At 43.1% G+C, this 15,587-nt stretch overlaps 1 protein-coding gene across 1 annotated transcript in view; it reads left to right on the forward strand.

The window, feature by feature from the left end:
- NCL (nucleolin) overlaps positions 1–2,612 on the forward strand; it is a 10,194-nt gene extending 7,582 nt beyond the window's left edge. The window contains exons 10-14 of the mRNA XM_010836964.1: positions 323–446; positions 629–762; positions 1,298–1,424; positions 1,730–1,953; positions 2,122–2,612. Coding sequence (XP_010835266.1) covers positions 323–446; positions 629–762; positions 1,298–1,424; positions 1,730–1,953; positions 2,122–2,198 — 686 coding nt within the window. The 3' untranslated portion in view covers positions 2,199–2,612. The remainder of the gene's footprint in view (positions 1–322; positions 447–628; positions 763–1,297; positions 1,425–1,729; positions 1,954–2,121) is intronic.
- Positions 2,613–15,587: the final 12,975 nt, after the last annotated feature.

The following is a 15,587-nucleotide window of genomic DNA, read 5'->3' on the forward strand; positions in this document are numbered from 1 at the left end:
TCCATGGGATCTCGAAGAGTTGGACATGACTGAGCAACTTTCACTTCACTTTCATGCATTGGAGAAGGAAATGGCAACCCACTCCAGTGTTCTTGCCTGGAGAATTCCAGGGACAGGGGAGCCTGCTGGGCTGCTTGTCTATGGGGTTGCACAGTCGGACATAACTGAAGCGACTTAGCAGCAGCAAGTAGGATTCCACCTATATTAACATTGGTGTGTTACCTCTCTGAAGTACAGAAGTTCTTGGAGAACACGGTACAACTGTGACTTAAGTTGGGATGTACTGCTTCAGAGTCTTAACTTGACATCTCTTTATTTATAGGTGAATCAAAAACCCTGGTTTTAAGCAACCTCTCCTATAGTGCAACGGAAGAAACTCTTCAGGAAGTATTTGAGAAGGCAACTCATATCAAGGTGCCCCAGAACCAAAATGGCAAATCTAAAGGGTAAAGTATATTTATGTCACCAGTTAACAGGCTTTTTAAGAGTTGTCTTGTGGAAGTGAAATCATGTTCTCACATTTAGCAGAAGCTGCATTGTTTAAGGATTTGCTTGAGGAAAAAGGCTTGGTGGCAGCAGCAGAGTCATGTGCTTAGTAACTTACTCTAAGTATTGACTTAATCCTCAGGTATGCATTTATAGAATTTGCTTCATTTGAAGATGCTAAAGAAGCTTTAAATTCATGTAATAAAAGGGAAATTGAGGGCAGAGCCATCAGACTGGAGTTGCAAGGACCCAGGGGATCACCTAATGCAAGAAGCCGTAAGTCACTTTGTTAACAGGAATTTGTGGTTGGGTCCTGAGATCTACAGAAGAACATTTGCTTCTTTCTGTTGCTGCTGAGTAAATGATACTGGATATGATGACTGATTATCTGAGAAGTAACTGATGAAATCTCAAGAAAATTCCTCTAGATAGTCAAGTTCTGATCCAGCTAAGTCAACACTGAGCAGCACATTGCCCTGTGGTTCACTGTCTTGTGTTTATAGCTGCCTATTTTAGGACTACTGTCACTTATTTGGGTTGCTGCTGCTTCTGTTTTCCATAAAAAGATTCTTAACTGCTCTGGTGATCAGTGTAAACATTACGTGGAATTTGGTCCAAACCGTTTGCTGAATTAAGCATTAATTGACCCAAGTTGCTTTAACCTGCTTTTTCTCATATAGACACTCTTAAGTTGAAAGGCTAGCATTTGCTAAGGGAAGCATTCTTAGCCAGTAGTCAGATGCTAGACTGTAACGTAAATCCAGTGTTTTCATGGATTGTGACTGATACAGTTTTTATTTTTATTTCCCAGAGCCATCCAAAACTCTCTTTGTCAAAGGTCTCTCTGAGGATACCACAGAAGAGACGTTAAAAGAGTCGTTTGATGGCTCTATTCGAGCAAGGATAGTCACTGACCGGGAGACTGGATCCTCCAAAGGGTAAGAGGCAGGAAATGTGCGGCTCTCCCACCTTGAGTCTTCTCACTGAGCTCCTTTCTGTCAATCAGTGACAGTTGAGGATTCGCACGAGAAGAAGAGATAATTCACGGAGCTAGCGTTGTTGCCTTCTGTCTTCACAGAGGCCTATTCAGCTGTTTTGTGAGACATTCTGTTTCAGCTTTCTGTAGGGAAGTGCTCTCACCTGGGTCTTCTCAGTTTAAGGCTTATGGGATCACTATGAAACATGTGAGATTAAACTTGGCGTATGTGTGCTTTATAACAGGCAATTTCATTTGGTGTTTTAGGTTTGGTTTTGTAGACTTCAACAGCGAGGAAGATGCCAAAGCTGCCAAGGAGGCCATGGAAGATGGTGAAATCGATGGAAACAAAGTCACTTTGGACTGGGCCAAACCTAAGGGTGAAGGTGGCTTTGGTGGCCGAGGAGGAGGCAGAGGTGGCTTTGGAGGCCGAGGTGGTGGCAGAGGTGGCCGAGGTGGCTTTGGTGGCAGAGGCCGGGGAGGCTTTGGAGGTAAGAAGCGTGGAGGGCCACCCTGCTGTGTTCACTGGTTTATGTGGCCATGCACTTCCCAACCTGCAGATCCATGTTTCCGCATCAGTCCCCAAGTCCTTACTCACCCTGCTGGGGAGGGATGACTGGCTTTTAGAGCCTGTTTAATGATGCCTTGCTTTTCTGCAGGGCGAGGAGGCTTCCGAGGAGGCAGAGGAGGAGGAGGAGACCACAAGCCACAAGGAAAGAAGACGAAGTTTGAATAGTTTCTTCTATCCCTGTCTCTCCCTCTTCCATTTGAAAGAAAGGACTCTGGGGTTTTTACTCTGTTAACTGATCAATGACAGAGCCTTCTGAGGACATTCCAAGACAGTATACAGCTCTGTGGTCTACTTGGAAATCCGTATAGATAACATTTCAAGGGAGTAACCCTGTTGGTGTTGACTGGATATTCGTATAAACTTTTTAAAGAGTGATAGAGCTAACCCTTATCTGTAAGTTTTGAATTTATATTGTTTCTTCCCATGTACAAAACCATTTTTTTCCTACAGAGTTTGTTTTTTTTTTTTTTTTTTTTTTTGTTGGGGGGTGTAAAGGAAAGCAGAACGTTTTATCATGATTTTTGCTTCAGCAATTTTGGGACAGATTAAAAGTCCTAGAACTCTGGTGCCAGCCTTGTACTTCCTGTCTTAGAGTGTTTCTCCTGGAATATCACTGAGAGTAGAGCATGGTGGAGCCAAGTTCTACCATTCCATATCTGTTCCACCCCTGATGAAGATGTTTCTGCTTTGGTTTTGAGTGTCCCAGCCATAAGTTTTGGTGAAATGGCTACTGAAGTAACAACTGCAGCCTTGTGTGTCTTCATATGAAAGCCTGCTATGATCTTATCCCAATTACAAAAAGTCCTGAGGGTCAGGTGTCCTGAAAAAGTGCTCTGGAAAGAGGGCTAGGAACGCTTTGGTTGAGCCTCTTAGATAAGCATACAAGAGCAGTGCCTGATGAGAATTCTTCTGGGGTGAATGGGCCAAAATGAAAGCTTCCAACAACTTTGGTTAAAACTGACAAGAAAGGCCTTCAGTTTTGCACTGGGTTAATTCAGACATTGTGCAAGTATTCCCTGCCCACCCCACTTCCAAATAAAGGTCACATGAGAGACCTAGGTCAAGGGATTAACATTTTAGTTGAAAAACAGTGCCCTAGGTGATAGAATGAAAGATACTAGTGGAATAGAAGGCCAGCTGAAAGATAGAAACCAGGGGTCACCAACCTTGTTAGGAACCGGGCTGAAAATAGGTGATCCAGTGCCATCACAGAATTACCAGCTGAGCTCTGCCTCCAGTCAGGTCAGCAGTGGCATAAATAATGTCACTTGAATCACCCCCAACCTGTCCCCACCCCATGGGGAAAAACTACCAGTCCTTGGTGCAGATTTCTGGCTCTGAGTTGCTGGTGGAGTGAGGGTGTCTAAACCTTGACATGTGATGCACCATGTCTCGGTCACTCTGGTACACTCTTTGTGACCCATGGACAGTAGCCTACTAGGCGGCTCTAGTATTACAGGCAAGGATGGATACTAGAATGAGTTGCCATTTCCTACTCCAGGGAATTTTCCCAACCCAGGATTGAACCTTAGTCTCACATCTCCATGGCAGGTGGATTCTTTATTAGTGTCACTTCACTATCTGCCAAGTCTGTTGTACAACAGGTCAGGATAAATACCTACTTTGAAGCAGGGAAGATTGAAAATTTGGTTCTGCTAGAAAGAAAAGCCAGCATAGGGACATCATCTGATTAACGAAACCTAAAAACTAAAATGAACCCTTTGTGACCTATATTTTCTAGATTTAAAAGATCTAATTAGTTGGAGCCATTTGTGCTAGTGCATGCTGGCTGAGTCACTTCAGTCGTGTCAGACCCTGTGACCCCATGGACTGTAGCCCACCAGGCTCATCTGTCCATGGGATTATCCAGGCAAGAATGCTAGAGTGGGTTGCCATTTCCTACTCCATGGGAAATGCAGAGATCAAACCTCCATCTTCTGTGTCTCCAGCATTGGGAGGTGAATACTTTACCACTGAGCCATCTGGGATGGCTCATGTTGTCTGTTACGTCTTGAAGCAAACGTGTAGAATTTTTGACTGGACGTGTGGAAATTTGCATCAATGGCAGCTCAGTCTGTCACAAACTGGACATTTAGGAAGGGCCTGTATGATTGGTCTCTAGGTCTCCAGGGCCTTTTCCATTATCCAGCAGCTGTCTTGTGGGTACCACCCCTGACTGCTTAGCTCAACTTTAGACAAGTTTCTGGGTTTAAACCTGAAGGTGTAATAAACAACTTGGCCATCTAGAAACATGAATTAGCATTTGCTGGCTTGCTAACCCACTAGCAGCTAATGCTGCTTATGTTGTATCCATGGTGTGCCAGGCTTTGATCTCAGTGTCTCTAACCTGCTGTGGGTCAGGATGAGCAGAAAAACAGTTCTTTAATCCTAACTGTTCTTCCTTCCCGTCAAGGGAAGGAGATTGTCAAGCACTATATACTACAGTTATTCCAGTCAGGGATATTATGGTGATTTCCACTGGGATGAAGATGAAGGGTGGTTACCCTGTAGCACTTGGATTTAGGGAGTCCAACAAACCTTTTAATCCTAGGCCTTCTCAGCGCCCGTCTGGTCTCTTGGTGAGGGTTTTGCAGCCATTTTAGAAAAGCAGCTCCCTACAGCAAATGGTTGTCACCACTTTCATCACTCTTCCAGTAGGTGGCAGCACACCCCCAAAGATGTGGACACCTGACAGGGAGGAGTCGGGGGGAAGCCTTAAGTTTAGTTTCAGGTCAGTGCGTCTTCCAATTCAGTTTAAGTAGTGGTGGTGGTAGTCATTCAGCCGTGTCCAACTCTTTGTGACCCCATGGACTATAGCCCTCCAGGCTCCTCTAGCCACAGGATTTCCCAGATAAGAATACTGGAGTGGGTTGCTATTTCCTTCTCCAGAGGATCTTCCTGATCCAGGGACCGAACCCGCGTCTCCTGCGTTGATAAAGTGAAGTTGCTCAGTGGTGTCTGACTCTGCGACCCCATGGACTGTAGCCTACTACGCTCCTCCGTCCATGGGATTTTCCAGGCAAGAGTACTGAAGTGGGTTGCCATTTCCTTCTCCAGAGGATCTTCCTAACCCAGGGATCGAACCCAGGTCTCCCACACTGTAGGCAGACGCTTTGCTGTCTGAGCCACCAGGGAAGTCCAAGAAGTCCTTCATCGGTAGGTGGATTCTTTACCACTGAACCACTAGAGAAACCCCGGGCTTAGGAATCTGCAGAAAGTCCACTCAGAGCACAGGAGTGCTATGGAATCCCCACAAAAAAGTGGATACTAATTGGGCCCAAGAATTAAATTTTGTTGAATGGTTGTTCTATGCTGTTTATCTCTCTGAGTTGTCACTTACCCATACTTGGCCCACTAATAACTTCGTTGTAACTCAGTCTTTGTCTCCCCTCAGCCTTAAAAAGTGCAAAGCTTTTCTCATCCAAAAAGAGTTTGTCTCTTCACCCTACCTCCCTGCCTAGCTGTTCCCTCTAAACTTTACTGCCAAACTTCAAGAAGGGTCACGCTGCTGCTTCCCACTTCTTTGCCTCCAGTAGGGTGGCTGCTGTCCCCACACCAGCATTGAGTTCGTTAATGGGTTCTCATGACCAAAGGCTGTAAATCCAGTGGTTGGTCTTCCCTTCGGTTTTGGCTTCCCTGTAGCATCTGACAATTCCTTTCTGTTTGAAACTTCCTTTTCTTCCACTTAAGAAAGGGGTGGTGGTTCTAACAGTAGACCAGTGTGAAGAGGGACAAGAACAAATACCCCTGGGAGTAGAACCTCTCAGAATTTTACCCAATTAATATGTGTGAGCTAGTGGCTGTTCCTCCATGTCAGGTAACCCCGTAATTAGAGGAGAAAGACTTAATGATCCTTCTACTTGGAAATGTGAAAAGAACACTTGTATAACTGCTGACTTCTGAATGGAGGGACTTGGTTTTATTTACTGTCCTGTCTCATGGCCCTAGGATAGTCCATGACACATGCTAGGTCCTCAGTAGATAATGAATGAAGAAATCCTGGAGAAACGTCTTCCCTCAACTGCAGGAAACCTATGGCAGCAGCAGGAAGGAGTCTCTAAGGCCAGGAATTCTTAACATATATTTTTGAAGTTCTTAATCTTTTTGTGTTGGAAATTCTTGGGTAAAGCCTTTGAAAACTTTTCAGAATAATGTTTCCCATTAAAAAAAAAAGGATTATAAGGGAAATAAGTATACTGAAAAAAGTTTTCAAAATATTAATATTCATAATTTGTGATAGAATTACGTGTTCACTAATGCATTAGGTAGGTGTGCGTGCATGCTAAGTCGCTTCAGTCGTGTCCAACTCTGTGCCACCCTATGGACTGTAACCCACCAGGCTCCTCTGTCCATGGGATTCTCCAGGCAAGAATACTGGAGTGGGTTGCCATTTTCTTTTCCAGGGGATTTTCCCAACCCAGGGTTTTTGAACCCTGAGTTCGAACCTGGGTCTCCTACATTGCAGGCAGATTCTTTACCATCTGAGCCACCAGGAAAGCCCCAGGTAAGATGTATTTATGTTTAAAATACAGTTCCTGTTGCATGCGTGCTCAGTCCTGTTTGACTCTCTGTGACCCCCCCCGGCCAGACTCCTCTGTCCATGGGATTTTCCAGGCAAGAATGCTGGAGTGGGTTGCCATTTCCTCCCCCAGGGGATCTTCCTGCCCAGGGAGTGAACCTGTGTCTCTTTCATCTCTTGCATTGGCAGGCGGATTCTTTACCATTGCACCACCTGAGAAGCCCAAAATATAGTTAGGGAGTTTGGTTCTGGTGATGGTGGAGTGGCTTTTAACAGATTAACCCTCCTGTTGGGAATTATAAACTTGACAAAATATAAAAATCAACTTCTGAGGTGTTGAAGACCAAACAATAGAAGCTGAAACAGGTACCATCCTTGAAAGAAGCTAAAGACACTGGGGGAGATACATGTTTAACCAGCTTTTCCCTTGAGGATATGCCCCCCACCCCCTACGGATTGGCATGAATCTTTGGACATAGACTTTAAGCAGAAAGGGAGTCTTACTAAACTGAGAAGTCAGGTTGGAGCAAACATGAATCTGGCAACCTGCCTGAAGATAAGAGATAACTAATTGCCTTCAAATTCTTGATTGAGTCCCATATTTATGAGCAGCGCAAGACTCTCATGTTGTTGCTGTTCAATTGCTCAGTTGTGTCTGACTCTTTGTGATCCCATGGACTGCAGCACGCCAGGCTTCCCTGTCCTTCACAGTCTCCCGGAGCTTGCTCAAACTCATGTCCGTTGAATTGGTGATGCCATCCAGCCATCTCATCCTGTGTCATCCCCTTCCTCTCCTGCCTTCAATCTCTCACAGCATCAAGGTCTTTTCCAGTTAGTTCTTCTCATCAGGTGGCCAAAGTACTGAAACTTCAGCTTCAGCATCAGTCCTTCCAATTGATTTTCAGGGTTGATTTTCTTTAGGATTGACTGGTTAGATCTCCTTGCAGTCCAGGGGACTCTCAAGAGTCTTCTCCAACACCACAGTTCAAAAGCATCAATTCTTCAGTCTTCTTTATGGTCTAACTCACATCCATACACATCTGGAAAAACCATAGCTTTGACTAGACGGACCTTTGTCGGGAAAGTGATGTCTCTGCTTTTAAATATACTGTCTAGGTCTGTCATAGCTTTTCTTCCAAGCTAATTTCATGGCTGCAGTCACTATCCACAGTGATTTTAGAGCCCCAGAAAATAAAGTCTCTCATTGTTGCCGTTTTTTCCCCATCTTTTTGCCATGAAGTGATGGGGCTGGACACCATGATCTTTGTTTTTTTAATGTTGAGTTTTAAGTCAGCTTTTTCACTCTCCTCCCAGGGGAAAACAGGAAAGGTGAGAAAGAGCTGGCTATAGATTCCAGCAGATACCTGGTGCTGGAGGGAAGTTTGGAGTTCAAATTTTTCCCAGTTAGAAGGGTTTGATAAACACTTCAAGTGTTTCTTTGAAACTCAGAAGGGTCATACATTAGACATACAGAATAGCACATTCCAGGCCTAAGGACTAAGGACTAAGACTAAGGGCAAATATACAAAATATACAAAAGTAGACTCACCCTAACAGAGTAAAACCTAAAACAATCAGTGGGGGAGTCTGCTGGGAATTTAACTGCATACTAGAACAAAATCTAACAGTGTTCAGGGGAAGATAACAATCCAGACTCTGCAATATGTCATTCATATTGTCCAGTAAGCAAAAAGATTAACAGACGTGCAATGAACCATGACTGTCCACAATCAAGGGAAAAAGGCAAACAACTCATGTTGAAATTTGTAAGCAAGCACTTTAATCATTGTAAACATGTTAATCTACAGGAAAAGATAAGTATATTGAATGAAGAAATGAGGAATTTCTGGAGAGAATGGAAACTCTAAGAACTGAATGGAAATCCTAGAAGTGAAAGTACTATGTTAAAAATTTAGCTAGAAAGGCTTAGTAGCAGGAAAAAGGATCCATAAGGATCCAAAAGGATTGGTCTAGAAAATAGACCAATAGCAGTATAGAGTTCAAAACATGCTACTCCTAAATATGATATCAAAAGATATTAAATATTTCAAGCTGAAGGAACTTGAGAAACAGCAAGTGCATGAAGGATTTTTGGAGTGTCCCCTGAAGCAGCTCATAAAACCCTCATATGAATGTACCCTCGTTATACCCAGAAGAAGGACTTCCCTGGTGGCTCTGATGGTAAAGCGTCTGCCTACAATGCGGGAGACCCAGGTTCAATCCCTGGGTTGGGAAGATCTCCTCCTGGAGAAGGAAATGGCAACCCACTCCAGTATTCTTGCCTGGAAAATCCCATGGATGGAAGAGCCTGGTAGGCTACAGTCCACGGGGTCGCAGAGTCCGGACACGACTGAGCGACTTCACTTTCTGTCTCTGAAGACAGAGGGACACCAAAAGGGAATTTTAAGGAATAGGCCTGCTGTTTTCCCCGTTTACTACACTCAGTTTATATCCTTTTTTTTTTTGTCCTTATTTTTCCACAACTCTCCATTATTCATCAAACCTAACATAAAAATACTCAGGTTTAACCACTTCTTCAAGTCTTCATTTCCTTATAAAGGCTTCCATGTCTCGTAAGACTTACATAAATGTGTCTGCTTTCTCTTTTTATTTATTTGGCTACATCAGCTCTTTGTTGGTGGTGCACAGGTTTGCTCTGTGTTATGTGGGATCTCAGTTTCCCCCACCAGGGACTGAACGCAAGTCCCCTGCATAAGAAGGCAGATTCTTAACCATTGGATCACCAGGGAAGGCCTGCTTTTCTCTCTGTCTCGTTAAATTTTTTAATTGCAGGATAATTGCTTTACAAAATTTTGTTGTTTTCTGCCAAACCTTAACATGAATCAGCCATCAGATCAGATCAGATCAGTCGCTCAGTCGTGTCCGACTCCTTGCAACCCCATGAATCGCAGCACGCCAGGCCTCCCTGTCCATCACCAACTCACAGAGTTCACTCAAACTCACGTCCACCAAGTCAGTGATGCCATCCAGCCATCTCATCCTCTGTCGTCCCCTTCTCCTCCTGCCCCCAATCCCTCCCAGCATCAGAGTCTTTTCCAATGAGTCAACTCTTCGCATGAGGTGGCCAAAGTACTGGAGTTTCAGCTTTAGCATCATTCCTTCCAAAGAAATCCCAGGGCTGATCTCCTTCAGAATGGACTGGTTGGATCTCCTTGCAGTCCAAGGGACTGTCAAGAGTCTTCTCCAACACCACAGTTCAAAAGCATCAATTCTTCGGCACTCAGCCTTCTTCACAGTCCAGCTCTCACATCCATACATGACCACAGGAAAAACCATAGCCTTGACTAGACGAACCTTTGTTGGCAAAGTAATGTCTCTAGCATAATGAATATGCTATCTAGGTTGGTCATAACTTTCCTTCCAAGGAGCAAGGGTCTTTTAATTTCATGGCTGCAGTCACCATCTGCAGTGATTTCGGAGCCCAGAAAAATAAAGTCTGACACTGTTTCCACTGTTTCCCCATCTATTTCCCATGAAGTGTTGAACCTCCTTCCTATCTCCCTTCCCACCCCACCCCTCTAGGTTGATACAGAGCCCCTGTTTGAGTTTCCTGAGCCATACAGCAAATTCCCATTGGCTATCTATTTTACATATGGTGATGTAAGTTTCCGTGTTACTCTTTCCATACATCTCACCCTCTCCTCCCCTCTCCCCATGTCCATAAGTCCGTTCTCTATCTCTGTTTCTCCATTGCTGCCCTCCCTGTAAATAAGTTCTTCAGTACCATTCTCCTAGATTTGGTATATATGTGTTAGAATACAATATTTGTCTTTCTCTTTCTGGCTTCCCTTGTGGTTCAGCTGGTAAAGAATCCACCTGCTTTTCTCTTTTTAAATCTTTTTTTTTTTTTTTAATCTGTTGTTACAGGGCTCTAGCCAAGAACTTAGACATATAAAGGAAAAAGATACTTTTCCTCCCCAACATGATCCAAACTAAAGGTCTAAGAGAAAAAGATGAGAGAAAAAGAAACAGAGCCTCAATGGCAATATCAAATTGTCTGTCATATGTGGAATTGAGTCCAAGAAGGAGAGGAAAGAAGGAATAGGCACAAATAAATCTCTTAGAAAAATAATGGCAGAAAAATATCTAAATTGATGAAAAACAACCTACAGAGCCAAGAAGAAAGTCACACACACCTCAGCATAGCATAACTGAGTTGTTGAAAAACAAAATAAACTTTTAAACAAAGCCAGGCAAAAGAATGAAGGCTAAGCCTCACAGGAAAATGACAAGATAATGGATGATAGTGTTAAAGGAAAAGTATCAATCTAGAATTCTGTATCTACAAAGTGTTTTTCAAAAATAAAGGGAAATAAGTCATTTTCAAACAACTGAAGCCGAGAGAGCTCATCAGTAAGTATACTTGAGTTTCGAGAAATGCTGAAGAAAGTTTTTCATGCTGAAGGGGAATGATGTCAAATGGAAAGCTGGGTCCTCCAGAAGAAATAAAGAGCACCAGAAATGCTAAATAATACCCTTTGAAAGGTCTAAAGCAAAAACCTAACACCTATTTGCTGGGGTTTATAATATATGTAAAAGTAAAATACATGACAAAAATAGCACAAACTAAGGAAGTGGGTCCATGAAGTTGTATGATTTTGAGATCCTTGTATTAGACTTAAGCTAGTATAAAGTTAATTCAGGGTAAACAGTGATAAATTAAAAATACATAGCGTATGTTTAACCCTGGTTGTTCAGTCGCTCAGTAGTGTCCAACTCTTTGCGACCCCCTGAACTGCAGGACGCTACGCTAGGCTTCCCTGTCCTTCACTCTTTCCTGGACCTTGCTCAAACTCATGTCTATCGAGTCAGTGATGCCATCCAACCATCTCATCCTCTGTCACTCCCTCTCATCCTACCCTGAATCTTTCCCAGCTTTGGGGTCTTTTCCAATGAGTCAGCTCTTCACATCAAGTGGCCAAAGTATTGGAGCTTCAGCATCAGTCCTTCCAGTGAATATTCAGGGTTGATTTCCTTTAGGATCAACTGGCTTGATCTCCTTGCTGTCCAAGGGACTCTCAAAAGTCTTCGCCAGAACCACAAATTGAATGCATCAATTCTTTGGTGCTCAGTCTTCTTTATGGCTTTATAGTCCAACTCTCACATCCATACATGACTACTAGAAAAACCATAGCTTTAACTATACAGACCTTTGTCGGGCAAGTGATGTTTCTGCTTTTTAATATGGCATTTAGTTTTGTCATAGCTTTCCTTCCAAAGAGCAAGTGTATTTTAATTTTGTGGCTGCAGTCATCATTCTCAGTGATTTTGGAGCCCAAGAAAATAAAATCTGTCACTATTTCCACATATCCCTCATCTATTTGCATGAAGTGATGGGACTGGATGCCATGACCTTAGTTTTTTTTTTTTTTTTTATGACCTTAGTTTTTTGAATGTTGAGTTTAAGTCAGTTTTTTCACTCTCCTCTTTCACCCTCAACAGGTTCTTTAGTTTCTCTTCACTTTCAGCCATTAGAATGGTATCATCTGCATATCTGAGTTTATTGATATTTCTCCCAGAAATCTTGATTCCAGCTTGTGATTTATCCAGCCAGGCATTTTACATGAGGTACTCTGCATATAAGTTTAAAACAAGCAGGGTGACAATATAGAGCCTTGTCATACTCCTTTCCCCAACTAGGCCATTGTTCCATGTCCGATCCTAACTGTTGCTTCTTGGCCTGTGTACAGGTTTCTCAGGAGACAGGTAAGGTGGTCTGGTATTTCCACCTCTTGAAGAATTTTCCACAATTTGTTGTGATCCACACAGTCAAAGGCTTTGGCATAGTCTATAAAGCAGAAGTAGATGTTTTTTTTGAACTATCTTGCTTTTTCTATGATCCAGCAGATGTTAGCAATTTGATCTCTGGTTCCTCTGCCTTTTCTAAAACCAGCTTGAACATCTGGAAGTTCTCAGTTCACGAACTGTTGAAGCCTGGCTTGGAGAATTTTGAGCATTACTTTGTTAGTGTGTGAGATGAGTGCAATTGTGCGATAGTTTGAACATTCTTTGGCATTGCCTTTCTTTGGGATTGGAATAAAAACCTTTTCCAGTCCTGTGGCCATTGCTGAGTTTTCCAAATTTGCTGGCATACTGAGTGCAGCACTTTCACAGCATTATCTTTTAGGATTTGAAATAGCTCAGCTGGAATTCCATCACCTCTACTAGCTTTGTTCGTAGTAATGCTTCCTAAGGCCCACTTGACTTCACATTCCAGGATGTCTGACTCTAGGTGAGTGATCACACCATCATGATTATCCGGGTCATTAAGATCTTTTTTGTATAGTTCTGTGTGTTCTTGCCACCTTTTCTTAATCTCTTCAGCTTCTGTTAGATACTTACTGTTTCTGCCCTTTACTGTGCCCATCTTTGCTTGAAATGTTCCCTTAGTATCTAATATTCTTGAAAAGATCTCTAGTCTTTCCCATCCTATTGTTTTCCTCTATTTCTTTGCATTGTTCACTTAAGAAGGTTTTCTTATTTCTCCTTGCTATTCTCTGGAACTCTGCATTCAGTTGGGTATATTTTCCCCTTTCTCCTTTGCGTTTCACTTCTCTTCTTTTTTCAGCTACTTGTAAAGCCTCCTCAGACAGCCACTCTATCTTCTCGCATTTCTTTTTCTTGGCCCTCCCTGGTGGCTCAGATGGTAATCCCCAGAGCAACCATTAAATGAAATCATACAAAGAGGGATAGCTGAAGACTCAATACAGAATATAGAATACTAATTCTAGGTGGCAAAATGTGAAAAAATAACCTAAAATAAGATAGAAGAACAAGGGTTAGATGGGACAGTAAAAAGCAAGTGTCTTGAACAGATATTTTAAGAAAGAAGCTATCTGGTTAGGAAAAAAACACATGAAAAAGTGGTCAACATTCATCGTCATCAGAGAAATACAAAACTGCAACAAGATACCACTACACACCCAGCAGTGGGGCCATAGTTAAAACTACTGACAATGCTAAATGTGGTCAAGAATACAGAGCTAGAACTCTGAAATTACTGGCAGAATGTACATGTATAGGCACCCTTGTTATTTATTTTGGGGGGGCCATGCCACCTGGCTTGTGGGATCTCAGTTCCCCAACCAGGGATTGAACCCAGGCCTCAGCAGTGAAAATCTGGAATCTTAACCATTGGGTGACCAGGGAACTCCCTAGGTACACCTTGTTTTATTGTGCTTTAATTTTTTTTTTTCTTTTCACTTTTTGGCTGCTTCGCATGGTGTGATATGTGGGATCCCAGCTCCCCAACTGGAACTCCCGCAACTCCCGCAGTGGAAGCCAGAGTCTTAACCTCTGAACTTCCATGGAAGTCCCTGTGATCAGTGACCTTTGATGTTACTATTATAATTGTTTTGAGGCATAGTGAACCAGATCTACATAAGACTGCAAATTTAATGTGTGTGTAATCTGGCTGCTTCCCCTGTGGACTGTCCTTCTGTCTTTCCCTCTCCTCGGGCCTCCCTGTTCCCTGGGATGCAATATTGAAATTAGGCCAATTATTAATGATAACCCTACAATGACCTCTAAGTGTTCAAGTGAAAGGAAGTCACATGTCCCTCAATTTAAATACAAGACTAGAAATGATTAAGCTTAGTGAGAAAGGCATGTGGAAAGCTCAGACAGGCTGAAAAGTAGGCCTCTGGCACAGAACAGTTAGCCAAGTTGTGAACTGAGAAGAAAAGTTTCTGAAAGAAATTAAAAGTGTGACTCATGGACACATGAGTAATGAGAAAGTGAAGCAGCCTTACTGCTGACATGGAGAATGTCTCAGCGGTCTGGAGAGAAGACCAAATGAGCCACAGCATCCCTTTAAGCCAAAAAGTGAAAGTTGCTCAGTTGTAAACTTTGCGACCCCACGGACTATGGCCTGCCAGGCCCCTGTCCATATAGTTCTCCAGGCAAGAATACTGGAGTGGGGTCTTCCCAATCCAGGGACTGACCCTGAGTCTCTTGCATTGCAGGCAGATTCTTTACCATCTGAGCCACCAGGGAAGCCCTCCCTTAAGCCAAAGCCCAATCCTAATCAAAGCCCCAGCTCTCTTCACTTCTGAGAAGCCTGAAGAAGGTGAGAAAGCTGCAGAAGAACAGTGTGAAGCCGGCAGAGGTTGGTTCCTGAGGTTTAAGGAATGACGGTCTCTCCACAACAGAGAACTGCAAGGTGAAGCAGCAAGTGCTGATGTAGAAGCTGTAGCAAGTTAACCGGGAGATCCAGCGAGGATCCTGAATGGAGGGCTACACTAAACGAAGTCCCTGCTGGGACTTCCCAGGTGGCGCTAGTGGTGAAAAGTCTGTCTAACAGTGCAGGAGACCTGGGTTTGGTTCCTGGATTGGGAAGATCCCCTGGAGAAGGAAATGAAGTGACATAGCACAGCACACCAAACAATGGATTTTCAATGTAGACAAAACAAATTTTTAAAAAAATATACTTTTTTTTGTTATTGTTTGCAGGGTCTTAGCTCCCTGATGAGGGATTGAACCTGAACCCTTGGCAGTGAAAACGCCCAGTCCTAACCACTGGACTGTCAGGGAACACCTTTATAATGGAAGAAGATGCCATATAGGACTTTCAGAGCTGGAGACGAGAAGTCAATGCCTCAGAGGACAGGCAGACTTTCTTGTTAGGGGCTAAAGCAGCTGGTGACTTCAAGATGAAACTGAAGTTCTTTTACCATTTCCAAAACCCTGAGGCCCTTCAGAATTATGCTAAATCTACTCTGTCCATGCTTTATAAGTGGAATGACAAAGTCTGGATGATGCACAGTACCTTACAACATGGTTTGCTGAGTATTTTAATCCCACTGCTGAAAACTACTGCCCAGAAAAAAAAAGATTCCTTTCAAAATATTACTGCTCACTGATGATATACCTGGTCACCCAAGAGCACGGATGAAGATGTACAATGAAATTTGTGTTGTTTTCATGCCTGCTAACGCAGCAGCCATTTTTTTTTTGAAAAAATTATTTACTTATTTTTGATTGCACTGGGTTTTCATTGCCACGTGTGGGCTTTC

The sequence above is a fragment of the Bison bison genome, unplaced genomic scaffold (genome assembly GCF_000754665.1).
Source record: "Bison bison bison isolate TAMUID 2011002044 unplaced genomic scaffold, Bison_UMD1.0 scf7180017864068, whole genome shotgun sequence".
In the NCBI taxonomy this organism is placed as follows: Eukaryota; Metazoa; Chordata; class Mammalia; order Artiodactyla; family Bovidae; genus Bison; species Bison bison.